General features: G+C 40.5%; 1 protein-coding gene across 2 annotated transcripts in view; it reads left to right on the forward strand.

Annotated features, from left to right (window-relative positions):
• cep89 (centrosomal protein 89) overlaps positions 1 to 12956 on the forward strand; it is a 55317-nt gene that overhangs the window by 14005 nt on the left and 28356 nt on the right. The window contains exons 10-16 of one of the 2 annotated variants that reach the window (XM_056412901.1): positions 290 to 373; positions 1781 to 1884; positions 3606 to 3721; positions 4119 to 4299; positions 4892 to 5059; positions 7185 to 7326; positions 10222 to 10311. In XM_056412901.1, coding sequence (XP_056268876.1) covers positions 290 to 373; positions 1781 to 1884; positions 3606 to 3721; positions 4119 to 4299; positions 4892 to 5059; positions 7185 to 7326; positions 10222 to 10311 — 885 coding nt within the window. The remainder of the gene's footprint in view (positions 1 to 289; positions 374 to 1780; positions 1885 to 3605; positions 3722 to 4118; positions 4300 to 4891; positions 5060 to 7184; positions 7327 to 10221; positions 10312 to 12956) is intronic. The other variant, XM_056412902.1, reaches the window with a different exon arrangement.

A 12956-nucleotide genomic window follows, 5' to 3' on the forward strand; every position in this document is an offset into this window, starting at 1 on the left:
TGGAAGCTCGGCTTGAAGGAAAAGAGTGTGCTTTTCCACTCAAATGACCAATGCAGAAAGCCCGGTTGTGCACAATGTGTTCACAGTGACTGGACTCCTGCTGGATAGATCAAGAACATAAAGCCCATCTGCACCTTGTGTGGTTCAGATTTCCCAACCACTGTGACTGGTGGGTTGGAAAAGGATTTTCCTTCCTTCTATAAGCCGCATATGTGAATAGAGCCAATGTTTTGATGTTGTGGCCAATTTGGATAATTTCTCTATGTCCTTTTTTTTTTATTTTTTTAAGCTTGACATGAAGTATTTATCTCCTTTGGTGCTGGCCTATGAAGACAGGATGAACGAGAACGATGCACTTCGGCAAACCACTGAGGTAAAGTGAATGTGAGAGAAACTGTATATATGTGTGTGTGTGTGTTTCATATTATTGTTATCCACTATTATCATCTGTCATCTGACCATTTAGGAGAATGTTTTGTGTTATCAGAGTCATAAGCAGCAAACGGTTAATGTGCTGCCTTTAATGTATGTAATGCATTCGATCAAAACCTGCCCCACAGTGAAATGTCACCTTTATCACTAGCAAAGCTGTTTAACTGTGTGTGGAATATTTTCATAGTAAAAGACAATTAAAATATTAATCAAAAATATATGATGACCCTGTTTGAATGATGACCTCATTTCTCCAGTGAGCTGATTGTTCAGTATAAGGAGCTGTTGAGATGTTTTGATCTGATCTGCTGGAGTTGACCTGCTTTGAACGCTTTAGTTGTGCACCATAGGTTTCCATTGCCTACACCTGTTAGAAGTAAGCCTGCTTATTGTACTGGAAAACTATGCGAGTTAAGTCCAAAATGGAGGTCTCCCCAGTAATAATTAAGGGTCAGCAGATTTGTCAAGTCATGTAAATATCTTGTGATCTACCTGGACAGCAAATGTAACTGGAAAAAGAACACTGATACTGCATTTACAAAGGTCCTGTTGAGGCTTTTCTTCGTGACGAAGCTGAGGTCATTCGATATCAGCACAAAGCTTGTTTTCTTTTAAACAAAGGGATCTTAGCTTGTGTCCTCTTATATCCGGTTCTTTGCTGGGGGGGAACAGCATTACTGCGGATGATAAAAACAGAATCAATAAGATGATGAGAAAGGCTCTCTGTGATTGGCCTCACTCCAGACTCACTGGAGGTCACTGTAGAAAAGAGAACAAGAGCCAAATTAATACCGATGGTGTGTTTTGAAGGCCATCCACTACACAGTGTTTTTAATGGACTCAGAGGCTCATTCTGTAGCTCCACTGAACGACTCAGAAGGTCTTTTGTTCCAGCGGCAGTCCGTTCTATAACATTGAACTTAGATGTGGTTTTTAGATTTAGCATCTTTCGGATATTTTCCTTTTTTTCAAATGGCGTGTTATGGTGTTAGTTATTTGCTGGAATGGGTTTTCTGTCGGTTGTGCCCTGTGGAAATGATGTCTATTGTTGTCAATATGAGATGATTTGGTGGCAAATGAGTTTCCCCGCAGGGCATTAAAAAAGCTTTCTAATCTAATCTAAAAGATAGCTGACTAACCCACTTATCTCGCTTCATAGCACAGGCCCCTGGAGAACTGGTGCACCCAGCTGTAGTTGCTATCAAGGCTCTTGTCTTGGAAGGAAGACCCTTGATTCTTAGCACAGGGTTGGGTTGGGACCACAGTCGAGGATTTCCTTTTTGGGGGGTTTTGTTTGGCGGTCCTTGAAATCACAGATTTCATATGTGTCGTTGTCTGCTTGCCCCAGGAGGAGGTGAAGAGGTTGCGTGTTCATGTAGAAGCTGTGATCCAAGAAAATGAGAGACTCCATGGTGAAATTGCAAAGACCGAAGGTGTCAGCCAGAAGAACTGGTAAGAAGAAATAATAATAATAAAAAGAGTATTTGTTCGGCACCATCAGCACTTGCTTGGCCGTCTTCATTCCCCTGATGTAGTGAAAATGAAATGCCTCCCTTTATTTTCTTCTGCACCCCGGCTTGCCTGTCTCTGGGTCTGTACGTAAAGCTTAAATAGTGTGAAAGAAGGACATAAAAGTAGTAAAATCGTTATCTCTTCTGCTGTGCTCCGATATCTTCCCCATCATTACTGTGTCTTTTGTCACCACTCCGGCTTGTACTGTTGCTGAATGCTGACTCCTACAACTTACCGTGTCTATTCATTGGGAATAGCTCTGGCATGTCAGATATAGTCCGATGGAGACTTTTGAACCTGTTTTAAATTGTGTATCAACTCGAGAACAATGTGAAGATTCAGGAAGACATCAGTCGTGTGCGTTTAAATTCTTTTCTTACTGTAGACTAGAGTATAATACACGTTGTGTCCTTTTGTGGCGTCCTACCATGTGAGACAGTTTACAGTTCATTAGTTTCCATAAGAATCCCTGATTACACCTGAGCGACCATTGCTGCATACAGGAGTAGTCATGAAGAACAACACCACACACATTATCCATCTGATTCTGAATCAACGAGCAGTACGGTTTCAGTTTACTTCAAAATGCACATTAAAGTGGTTATGAGGATGAAGTCACAGCATACACATATCTGTACAGCAACATCACATAGAAGATGAAAATTACCAGTGTACATAATGCAATTAGAAACATTTTAAATAATCCAATGCCACCTCAAAACCCATCTCTTCTCCATGAGCTTCTCTTGTTTGTTTCACCACCACTCCTCCTTCAAAACGACTTTGAGTTCTAGAGAAGCGCGAAAGAAATCTAAGTTATTATCAATATTACGAGTGCTTAGAAAGAGAGACTGCACTTTATATTAGCATTGCAAATGTTATCTAATATCTTGTTCTCAAAAGACTACAAATCCTCCAGACATGTTTTAAGACAATACTCACAAAAACGTTAAATTAACTTGTGGTTGTGTCGCATGTACACTACCGTTCAAAAGTTTGGGATCACTTAGAAATGACTTTATTTTTCAAAGAAAAGCACTGTTTTTTCAATAAAGATAACATTAAATTAATCAGAAATACACTCTCTACATTGTGAATGTGGTAAATGACTATTCTAGGTGGAAACGTCTGGTTTCTAATGAAATGTCTCCAGAGGTGTATAGAGGCCCATTTCCATCAACTATCACTCCAGTGTTCTAATGGTACATTGTGTTTGCTAATCGCCTTAGAAGACTAATGTCTGATTAGAAAACCCTTGTGCAATTATGTTAGCACAGCTGAAAACAGTTATGCTGGTGATATAAGCTATACAACTGGCCTTCCTTTGAGCTTGAAGTTTGTAGAACAAAATTAATATTTCAAATATTAATCATTATTTCTAACCTTGTCAATGTCTTGACTATATTTTATATTCATTTGATAAATAAAAGTGTGATTTTTCATGGAAGACACAAAATTGTCTGGGTGATCCCAAACTTTTGAACAGTAGTGTACATTCAGACTTTGGCTTTAAAATAAACCAGATTAATATTTATAAATAAGCTACAACCTATTCAGTACCGAAAAGGCAAACTTGTGATTATTCATGGTTCCATATTATAGCAGCTTTGTGCTATTGACATATTCTTTCTCTATTTCTCTCTCCTCTCCACCCCCTTAAGTCATCAGCTCCAACAACAGGCCCTGCTGGTGTTGCAGGAGAACCAGGTTCTGATTGATCAGCTCGAGGCTCAGCACGTTAAGGCCAAGGCCAGCCACAGCAGACACCATTCTGAAGGTACAAAGACAACCTCAAAGCCGTACATCCGTAGTGACTTTGTTGGTGTCTTCGAGCGCAGCAGCTGGAAAGGGCACAGTGCCAACACACTGCACCACAGATCTGTAGCCCACAGCAGATGTTGTGTGTTTTTCAACAGTATAACAATAAAAGTACAAGATAATAACAAGAAATAGTTTGGTGAAGAAGTTCCAATCCGATTTCAGTTACAATCCTGCAGTATTTCAACAGTTACTTTATAACTTAGCATAGGACACAGCAGTGTTGGCTTGAAATGTAAACAAAAAACGCTGATTTAGGGTTTTTTAAAGTTGAAAAGGAGGTGGTCCAGCACAGGGTTAATGTAAACAGTGTTCCGCGTAAACAATAATTCTACTTCCCTTCCCTTGCGTTGTAGTGTCCAAGGTGTCTAAGAAGCTGATGTTGTTAGAGGCGGAAAAACAGCGTTTGCAGGAGGTCCAGGAAGAGAGCAGGAAAGAGTTGCAGAAAAATGGAAGGGAGGCCCAAGTGCTCCAAGCCCGTCTCAAGGACGCCGTGACCTGGGACGAACACTGCAACATAGCTGGGAAACTCAGACGGTACGGCGACAATGTCTCATGTTCAACATTTAAACTTTTATTTCCCTAAAAGGATAATCAGTTGGTATTAGAACATGTTCTGCTTCTTAACTGGGACACAGTTCTTTTTTGTTTTGCGTGGTAAGAACAATAAAGACAAGAAATGAACTCTGTGGTTTTTATTAGTGTTTTATTAGTCATTGAGGCTTTGTGACAAACACTCTCGCTTGGTGTATGTTAGAAAAGAGTCTACAGTGTCCTTGATATTGTCCCAATGGCAAATTCAGTTAGTTCAGTTTATTATTTATTCAGTTTAAAATAGATTTGCCGAAGACAAAATAAAACAAGAAAAACAAACAAGAGTGGCACCTGAAGGTATTGCACTGCTCATTGCTGTAGTCAGGGGTACAGGGATGTGACACATGTCGTACGGAGTCCTCGCTGTAGTTACATAGAAAGTGCCATATTTTCACAAGTTATTCAAAACAAGCAGTCGTAAAACTCTATGCATATTTGTACAGTTTATAGTGTCCAATATTCTTTGTTGAAAAGTGTTTCCCAAGGCCCAGATGTTTTGTTATAATGTGCCGTGCAATCTGTTCTTGGCTCGCAGACAATTGGAGCAGCAGGAGAGTCAGAATAAAAGTGAGATGGACGAGTTACTTCTCAGATTGTCCAGCCTGCAAGAAGAGAATATGCGTCTGGCTCTGGACAAGGCCGACCTGACTGCTGACATAAAGAGAATGGAGGCTGAGCAGGACCTCACCAAACAAGCCAACAGGTACTAAATATACCAATAAATACTTCTTTCTTCGTCTGTTATCATCTTACACATGACGGCTATAACAAGCCAGTCTCCTCAAAGAAATGTTTGACGCTTTATTTTGACGGTGTACTGCTACTGCCGCCGTTAATACTGCTCCTACTACTAATGCTGTTGATGAGACTCATGTGTGCAGTCAATAATAGTGTTGGAGCTATTTAATTTGACTTTTGTATTTAGGTTTAATTGTAAAGTAATATTGATTGTTTATTGCTTATTTAGGTTATGTTTTGATATGTTAGTTGTTTCTTAGGATAGTTGTAGTTTAGTTTAATATATTTAGTTGTAGGTTCACTGATTGGGTAACACTGGGCACCTGTGGTTATATGTAGAGGTGGATAGGCACAGGACCAGCATGCACCAGGGTGGCCAATGGTTTTTTACCACAGCACAGGGAAGTGTCAACATTTTGTTTGTTCTTTATTTTTTGGTTTAAGAAATAAATTATCAAAATAACAACAGGCGGAAATGGACAGTACTTTCTTTTGCATGCGTCAACACCAAAACCCACGGTGCATCAGTGGCGGTTTGATTTATGTTTTTGTTTGATTTCGGATGACAAATGACCACTACAAATAGTCCAGATAATATCATTGGCATGTTTTATTATCTGTTGTTCAGCTCAAAGCAATGTAATATATATATATATATATATATATATACTGTTTTTAGTACATAGTAAATATAGAAGAATCTGATTATATAAATTCCATTCACACCTATTGTTCACCCACACAGGTTTTTTTGCTTATTTTGCTAGATTGGGGACTCAGGAGTGTGCGTTCATGTACAAACTGTTGAAAACATCTCCCTCCGTCTCTTGTTAATTCTATTGCCCCTTTTAGGATTTGGAAGGATTTTTAGGATGTGCAGTCAGGCGGAAAAAAATACACGCGCTTCAACCCACTTCAACCAAAATACCTGTTTGGTTTTGCAGGGCAAAAATGGTTATGCAATTTTAACTCATAATTATTAAATTTAAGTGTGACCCAGAGAGTTTGTTTGAACTAAAAAGGGGAAAAAAAGAATCCCATGAAGACCTCCTTAACCCTCTCCGGTCAATTTGACCCCATTCAATGTTTAATGTCGGTGTTCCTTGGGGTCAATTTGACCCGAGGCTGTTTTTCACTGTCAAACATATAAGAAATATCAACTTTTTATATATTTAATGGGCTATTTAGGTAGTCAACAAACAAACATAAAGTACCTCACACTTAAACTTGGGAAACAATATTAATTCTAATAATTTTCTGGAGGTTTTAATTGCTGGCGTCAAATTGACCCCAAGGGTAAAATATGTTAGTAAATGTAAAGGTAACAGGAGGGTTAAATCAAATCGCTAACCACTAAATCCAACCGCTAGTTAGCACTCTCACTTTATGCTGGAGTGACATTTGAGCTGGTAGCGTGATCTCTTTGTCGCTGGGAAGGTCAGCGGTGTGAGAACTAGAGGCATGCTCAGAACCCCTTGTCTGTTCAGTTTATCTTCTGTTGTAAAAAAACAAAAACATTCCCCTTCCACCCAAAAAAAAGCACAACCAAAATGACGCCTTAATGCGAGAGAGGTATTTAACAATCTGTACAGACATACTGACTTTTCAACAGCATTTCATATCTTATTGTTGGTTATTTTCCAACTACATCATTTATTTTGTTCAGGGATTGCAGCTGTTTTAAAAGGTGTTCTGGTGTCTGCCACCATCCTCTTCTCCCTGCAGACCCATGGCTGAGATTATTGTGGACTTTCTCTTTCTGAAGTGTTAAGATTGTGAAGGTGTTTGATTAGCCAAGTGTTTTACTGCATGTGCATCATGAAGGGTCTCAAAATATCATCCAGTTAACTCTTTGTATTGTATTCCCTGGTTTCAACCGTTCTATTTGCCCTTTTTGTTTCCCTTAACCTTGAAACATTCTTTCCACCAACGTTCTTTTCTAAATCTCTTCCCTTCGCTACTTTATTCTTCCTCCTATTTTTTGTTGCCATCCTCCTTTTCTCTTTTTGTCCCATTGTTTTTCTCTTTCTTTTCTTTTTATCTGTTTTCTTACATTCTGTGTCATTATCTTCTTTCTCTCCATCATCCAGGAAAGCTGAGCGAAGGGTGAGTGTATTGAAGAGACAGAAGGAAGACTGCGTGTTGAAAGAGGAAAAGACTCGGCAATACATGGGAGCTGTCATTTCTGTGGCTGAGCACATTTCCCTGGAGAGAGACCAACTCTTACAAATGGTACAACCCATGCTTCTGATTGTGTTGATAGATTTTGTACACCCCATAGGACACATGACTCACGTGGAGGAGGAGCGCTGCTGACACCCTAGTGAGACCGGATGTGTATGCACACGTGATATCCCTGACACCTCTGTGACTGCAGGGAAACAAGGGTCTACACATTGAACTCTTGACACTAACACATGATGATTCAGACACTCGCTAGAAACTGGTGGCTGCACATGAATGCAATAGAACACGGTTTGGGTTTCAGAAGCGTTCTGGTTTCTGCTGGGTCCGTGAGTCACAGAAATGTATCTGCCTCCAAAGGCTAACCATCATTTTTGTATGAATTTAATTCAAGACTGTATTCAGTAGAGATAAAATAAAAAAATGAGAATATAGATTAAAAAAATTAACTTGCAAGGCAAGCAGTACACATTTAATACCCAGTGTTGTACTTCAGCTAATGGTGCAATACTGTCCTCATGGAAATTACACTGGTGTGATTTGTCAATGCAAAGTCAGTCAAGAGTGAGATGTCATCTACTATAACAGTGTACACCAGACTAATACATAATATGATTGAGTAATGATACGTAGTATCTGTCTGTATTAATATATGAATATAATTACGTACATAATGTAAAAAATAGTTCAGCATAATGTAGGATGGGATATATAACATACCGTTAAGTGAAGTTACTTCACTTTATATTTTATATCCACCCTATATTCTACTGTACTGTTTTCTACATATCTTAACTATAACGACTCGTGCGTAGACCCAAATGCACCCTCGACTCCAGGGATCCTTCGAACTTATATTCCACACTCTGGAAATGGCAGGCAGAGTATCAACAGGACGAAGGGCTGGTAGGTTCTCGGGGAGTTGGACTAGCGGGTTAACCAGGGACAGGCAGGGTCGGCGACAGGAAATCCGTCTAGAAACAAGTGCTGGAGAGTCTGGCACAGAAAAGGAAGAACAATCTGGCAACGTGTGTGTGAGACAGGAGACTATATAGGGATTTGATTAGTGATCAACGACAGGTGTGTGAACAGGTGAAGGAAGTCAGACTGACGAGGTGGGAGTGACTGAACCACAGAGTGAGGAGCTGAACTGTGACAACAGGTGTGTGAACAGGTGAAGAGAGTTAGACTGACGACGGGGAGTGAGGAGGGTGTGGAGCTGAAACTGTGACACTTAACTTTGTTAATATATGTATCATTATACTTTTATTTCTTGCAGTGGTTCCATATTCATAAATAGTCAAATGGAAACTCACGCTGTGTTAATCAGTTTAGGCTATTGAGCAACACGGAGCAGCCGTGCAGCATGTGGCTGATGGCGGTTGGTCAGCAGAGGCCGAAGAGTGAGGGCCGATCTCAGCAACCTTTACTGGTTCTGTGTTTGTCATTTATCAAGCAGCGCAGTTTCCTTGCCTCCTGAGGCACACTCTCCATGTCAGCACAGCTGTGAGACGCGGGGATGATATTGCAAATAAGGCCGGGGAATATGATAAGTGGGACGGATTAAACATTGCACAGACTTTACTTAAGGTGCTTGCTTGCAATGGACACCTTTACAGAAGACATTGTGGCTTGTCCCAGCAGGAAAAGCACCAGTTTGGTCCAGGGTCCAGTGCTTCATTATTTATAAAACATAGAAAACAAGTACAGTGACAAACCTGAGTCTTGAGGAAACACTTCCTCAGTGCTGAGTTTTGGAGACATCTGTACTCTGAGTTAGTGATTTGATCTATTTTCAGCAAGAAATAATCAGGCATGAAACCATAGAAGTTAACATGTAATGTTCTCGCTGTTGAACATTGTACTGATGAACAAAGGATTCCTATTCTTTTGATAGGACTTTTTGTTCTTTCAGAGACTTTGTAGTGAACTGAACAAGTTTTTGTTGTTGTTATAATTCTAACATGGCAGAGGAGTTGCTCTGCCATGTAAGTCATTGAATAAAAAGAGAATAAAACATATGGTCAAAACTATGACAAACCAAATACAAATACCTGCTAACCTGAAACAAATATAACTTGTCTCAGTTGGCTGAGTGTGCGGCAGAGGAACTGCGAAAGGAACATTCCTGGTAAATGTTAATAGCTTCAGGGACTCTGCTAGGTGGGCTTTTTAGAGGAAAAACCAGAGCCCATTATGTGTGGAAGGTCAGACTGACACCATATTAGAGGAAACGGGTCGAAAGATAACAAGAACCAATTTGTCTGGAAGAAAAGACCACAATTAATGTGTGTGTCCGTGCATGCGCACAGTAGAAATATTATTGCGGTGAGATTACATTAGAGCGTCTGTTTCTAGGAGCAGACTTAAAGAGGACTGGCTCTTCCATTGAAGTTCAATCGTCGTCGCCTTCAATGTCTGGCTCTGAGCTTCAGGATTACGGCGTTTATTTTAATATCAAGACACGATTTGATGTTCTCGGCACAATACAAAACATCTTTCATTTTTCAATTCAGAAACCTGTTTCAATTGAAAAAATGGATTCATTTCGTTTTACGGCACAAACTTGAGTTAAAGTTCTTTCATGATGCATTAGCGCAGCACTAGCTGTGCTTTGTAGGCTGACAGATGTTTCACCATTGTTTTAATAATGTATTTTATTCGTATCCTTTTCGTATCCTTCTCATTTTACTGCACAACTACACACTTTGATTGGTTCTTTTCATGTAAAAGAAGGATACTTTGTGGTAGTGTTTGCATACCTCACCGGACTACTGCTGATTGGCAAAAGTTATTCTTTTCCTTTATCATCCCTCCCATATTCCCGTACTTCTTCCCTCCGTTTGTGTGTGTGTGAGTGAGTGTGTGTGTGTGTGTGTCCCTTCCCCTCTCTGTTCCTCTCTCAGATCAGTAACCCCCTGTCTTTCTTCTCTACCTTCACAGGCTTCCGTTCTTCAGCAGGAAAAGCAGGGATTTGTCAGCAGGATCCTGAATGGCACATTACGATTTGGAAAACTACAGGAAGAAGTCAAAGTAAGTTTCTTTATTCAAAACATTACATTCACACGACCACAATTACCACAAACCTATACCCCGAAAGTTGCCGAAACCACCCCGATACTACCCCGATACCACCCCGAAACTACCCCGCTGCACGGCAGGCAGGTTAATCTAATTCAAACCTCTGATGTCGGAGTAGCATGTGATGCTACATCTTTGGCTGTGCCTCAACATTCCACACTTGAACGCAACATTTTATCTGAAGTCAACTTCGTCCAAGATAACGCTCCATTCTATTTCCTATCGATCAGCCCACTCCACTGCACATGATAAACTATCTACTATCTGTCTCCACCACTCAGATGGCACAAATTGACGAACACTCATCGAATTTCTAGCTCTTCATTTTCCTTTCTTTAATAAAGTGTGGAATCATCAGGACACGTAAAGAGAACACCAGCAATGACAACAGTGTTGCTGTGTGTGCCGGTCCCTTTGACTTTGGCCCATTGATCTCTTGAGTATCTCTATGACTCAGCGAGTAGTGTCGTGTTCGGCCTTCCTCAGGAGAGTTTCCTGAGGAGGAGTCTGCGGATGAAGGGTATGCAACAGCATCCGCAGAGGATCATGATTCATGACTGTCGTGACAACCCAAAGTCATAATGGACAGAAATGCGTGTTTCCCTTTTAACCTTTCTCAGCTAAGATCTTGTCTAAGGTCATTCTATTTTGTTTTGTTCATGCGAGGCCTTCTATTGCATCACGGGGATATTGAACACCTCGTTGTTTGTTTTAATATATGACATCGATCCAGTAGACACTTTCGTTTATTGTCGATCACCAAAACAGTACTGATTTATAACCGGCCAGCATTTAATCTGAAGTCAACTTCGTCCAAGATAACGCTCCATTCTATTTCCTATCGATCATCCCACTCCACTGCACATGATAATCTATCTACTATCTGTCTCCACCACTCAAAATGCATACATTGACGAACACTCTTTGACTGTCTAGCAGCTCTTCATTTACTCTAACTGTAACTGTAACTTTTGTTTCACCGTTCCCAACCCCTGTATAATTCCCCAGTAAACTTTTAGGCAAAAGTTTGTCAGAAGGATTCGACCATTCGAGCAGGGTTTCTCCGGGTTGAGACGTAGCACTTCTCAGTCGAGTCCCGGCCACTGCTTGTGCAGCCCAGGCAACACATATCGGAGAAACGCAACGGTAGTGTCCCAAATCCCAAACGCACCAAACGTTCCCTGAACAAATTTGTTCCCGTTCCCAACCCCTAAACATAGTTTTCTTACAGTAGCTATGGTGCTTACTTGCATGTATCCGTGGCAACGATGCTACATGTGCTGTATTCCTGCCGCTCATTACTGCTGATACCAGCGTCGTCGTACTCAAGACCCTTTCTGAAGGTCCCAGTTTCGTCTTGGCCTCACCTTTGTGCTCTGTCCTGTCTCAAACAAAGAGACTCTGGATTTGACTTAAAAAACGGTCAGGACCATAACTGTGCGGATAACTTTTATTTCTGGCATGTGTTATTTAACTTGAATGCTTTTAAGGTAGATATAGGCTTTAATAGACAGTTTGGTCATCAGGACCGATTGTGGGCAAGAACAAATAATAATAATTTTCTCCTTATCTGTTTTTTGACAAAAACTGCATCGAGCACATCTCTTTTCAGAGGAAAAAAACCAAAATATGCAGACAATTCCAGCAAATCACCATGGCAACCTTTTCTACATCTATCTAAATGCCAACACAGTTTGAATCGTACCGCTGTGCTGATGAGTGTGCTGAGACACCAATTTTTGCAGCCTGTCATAATTGGTTTGTTTGTCATGCCAAACGTGAACATGGCATTCGTCTGGCATTATTAGTGCCTTGCTCGAGGGCCAGTGCTCTGTGTTCCAGCTGTCAGCTGCTCTTGTCATTCAAGCCACATCAGGGAAAAACATCTCAGTGGGGCTGACAGTTTTATGTGTGTCTCTATAGCAACAGCCCAGAGAGAAATACTAATCTGTCTGTGTGTGTGTTTTATTTCTATCAATGGTAACGAGACCAGAAGAGCGATACATGTTAGACGTGTCAAAGGAAAAGCATTCGCTTCCTCATTTTCGATTGTATTCAGTGCTTCCTACAGCATTGTGTGAGTCTGTGGTGGTTACCTCAGACTGTCCAGGGGGTCCTGGTACATGCTCCCCTGGAAAAAGAGGCTACAATGTCGTGCCCCAGCAGTGGTGAAATGAAGCTAGGTACATTCAGGCCACTCAAGCAAGTACTGTACTAAGATTTTGAATGCAGAACTTTTATCCTAACTGTAGGTCTAACAGAGCATTTTTACTCTGTGGTTTTACTGCTTTTACTTTTAGTAAGAGTTCTGAGTACTCTTTTCACCAGTGTGCTCTCGTAAACATTATCATCTTTACTGTTTGTCATTAATTGGAAAAATATGCGAATCTTCCACTTCTCTCCTTTGATCGATTAGACCAATTGGCTAGAGCTTGTTAAAGAAATGTTTACAGGGACTATTACCTTAGATGACTCCCTCAGTCCCTGACAGACAAACACAATATTATTCGTAACACTTAAATGTGTGCAGTTACTTCTCCTTCAAGGTGCTGCAGTGGTTATAATGGAGCTATAAATAACATAGGCATTGTTTTTAA

Source organism: Pseudoliparis swirei, chromosome 4 (assembly GCF_029220125.1).
Source record: "Pseudoliparis swirei isolate HS2019 ecotype Mariana Trench chromosome 4, NWPU_hadal_v1, whole genome shotgun sequence".
Classification (NCBI taxonomy): domain Eukaryota; kingdom Metazoa; phylum Chordata; class Actinopteri; order Perciformes; family Liparidae; genus Pseudoliparis; species Pseudoliparis swirei.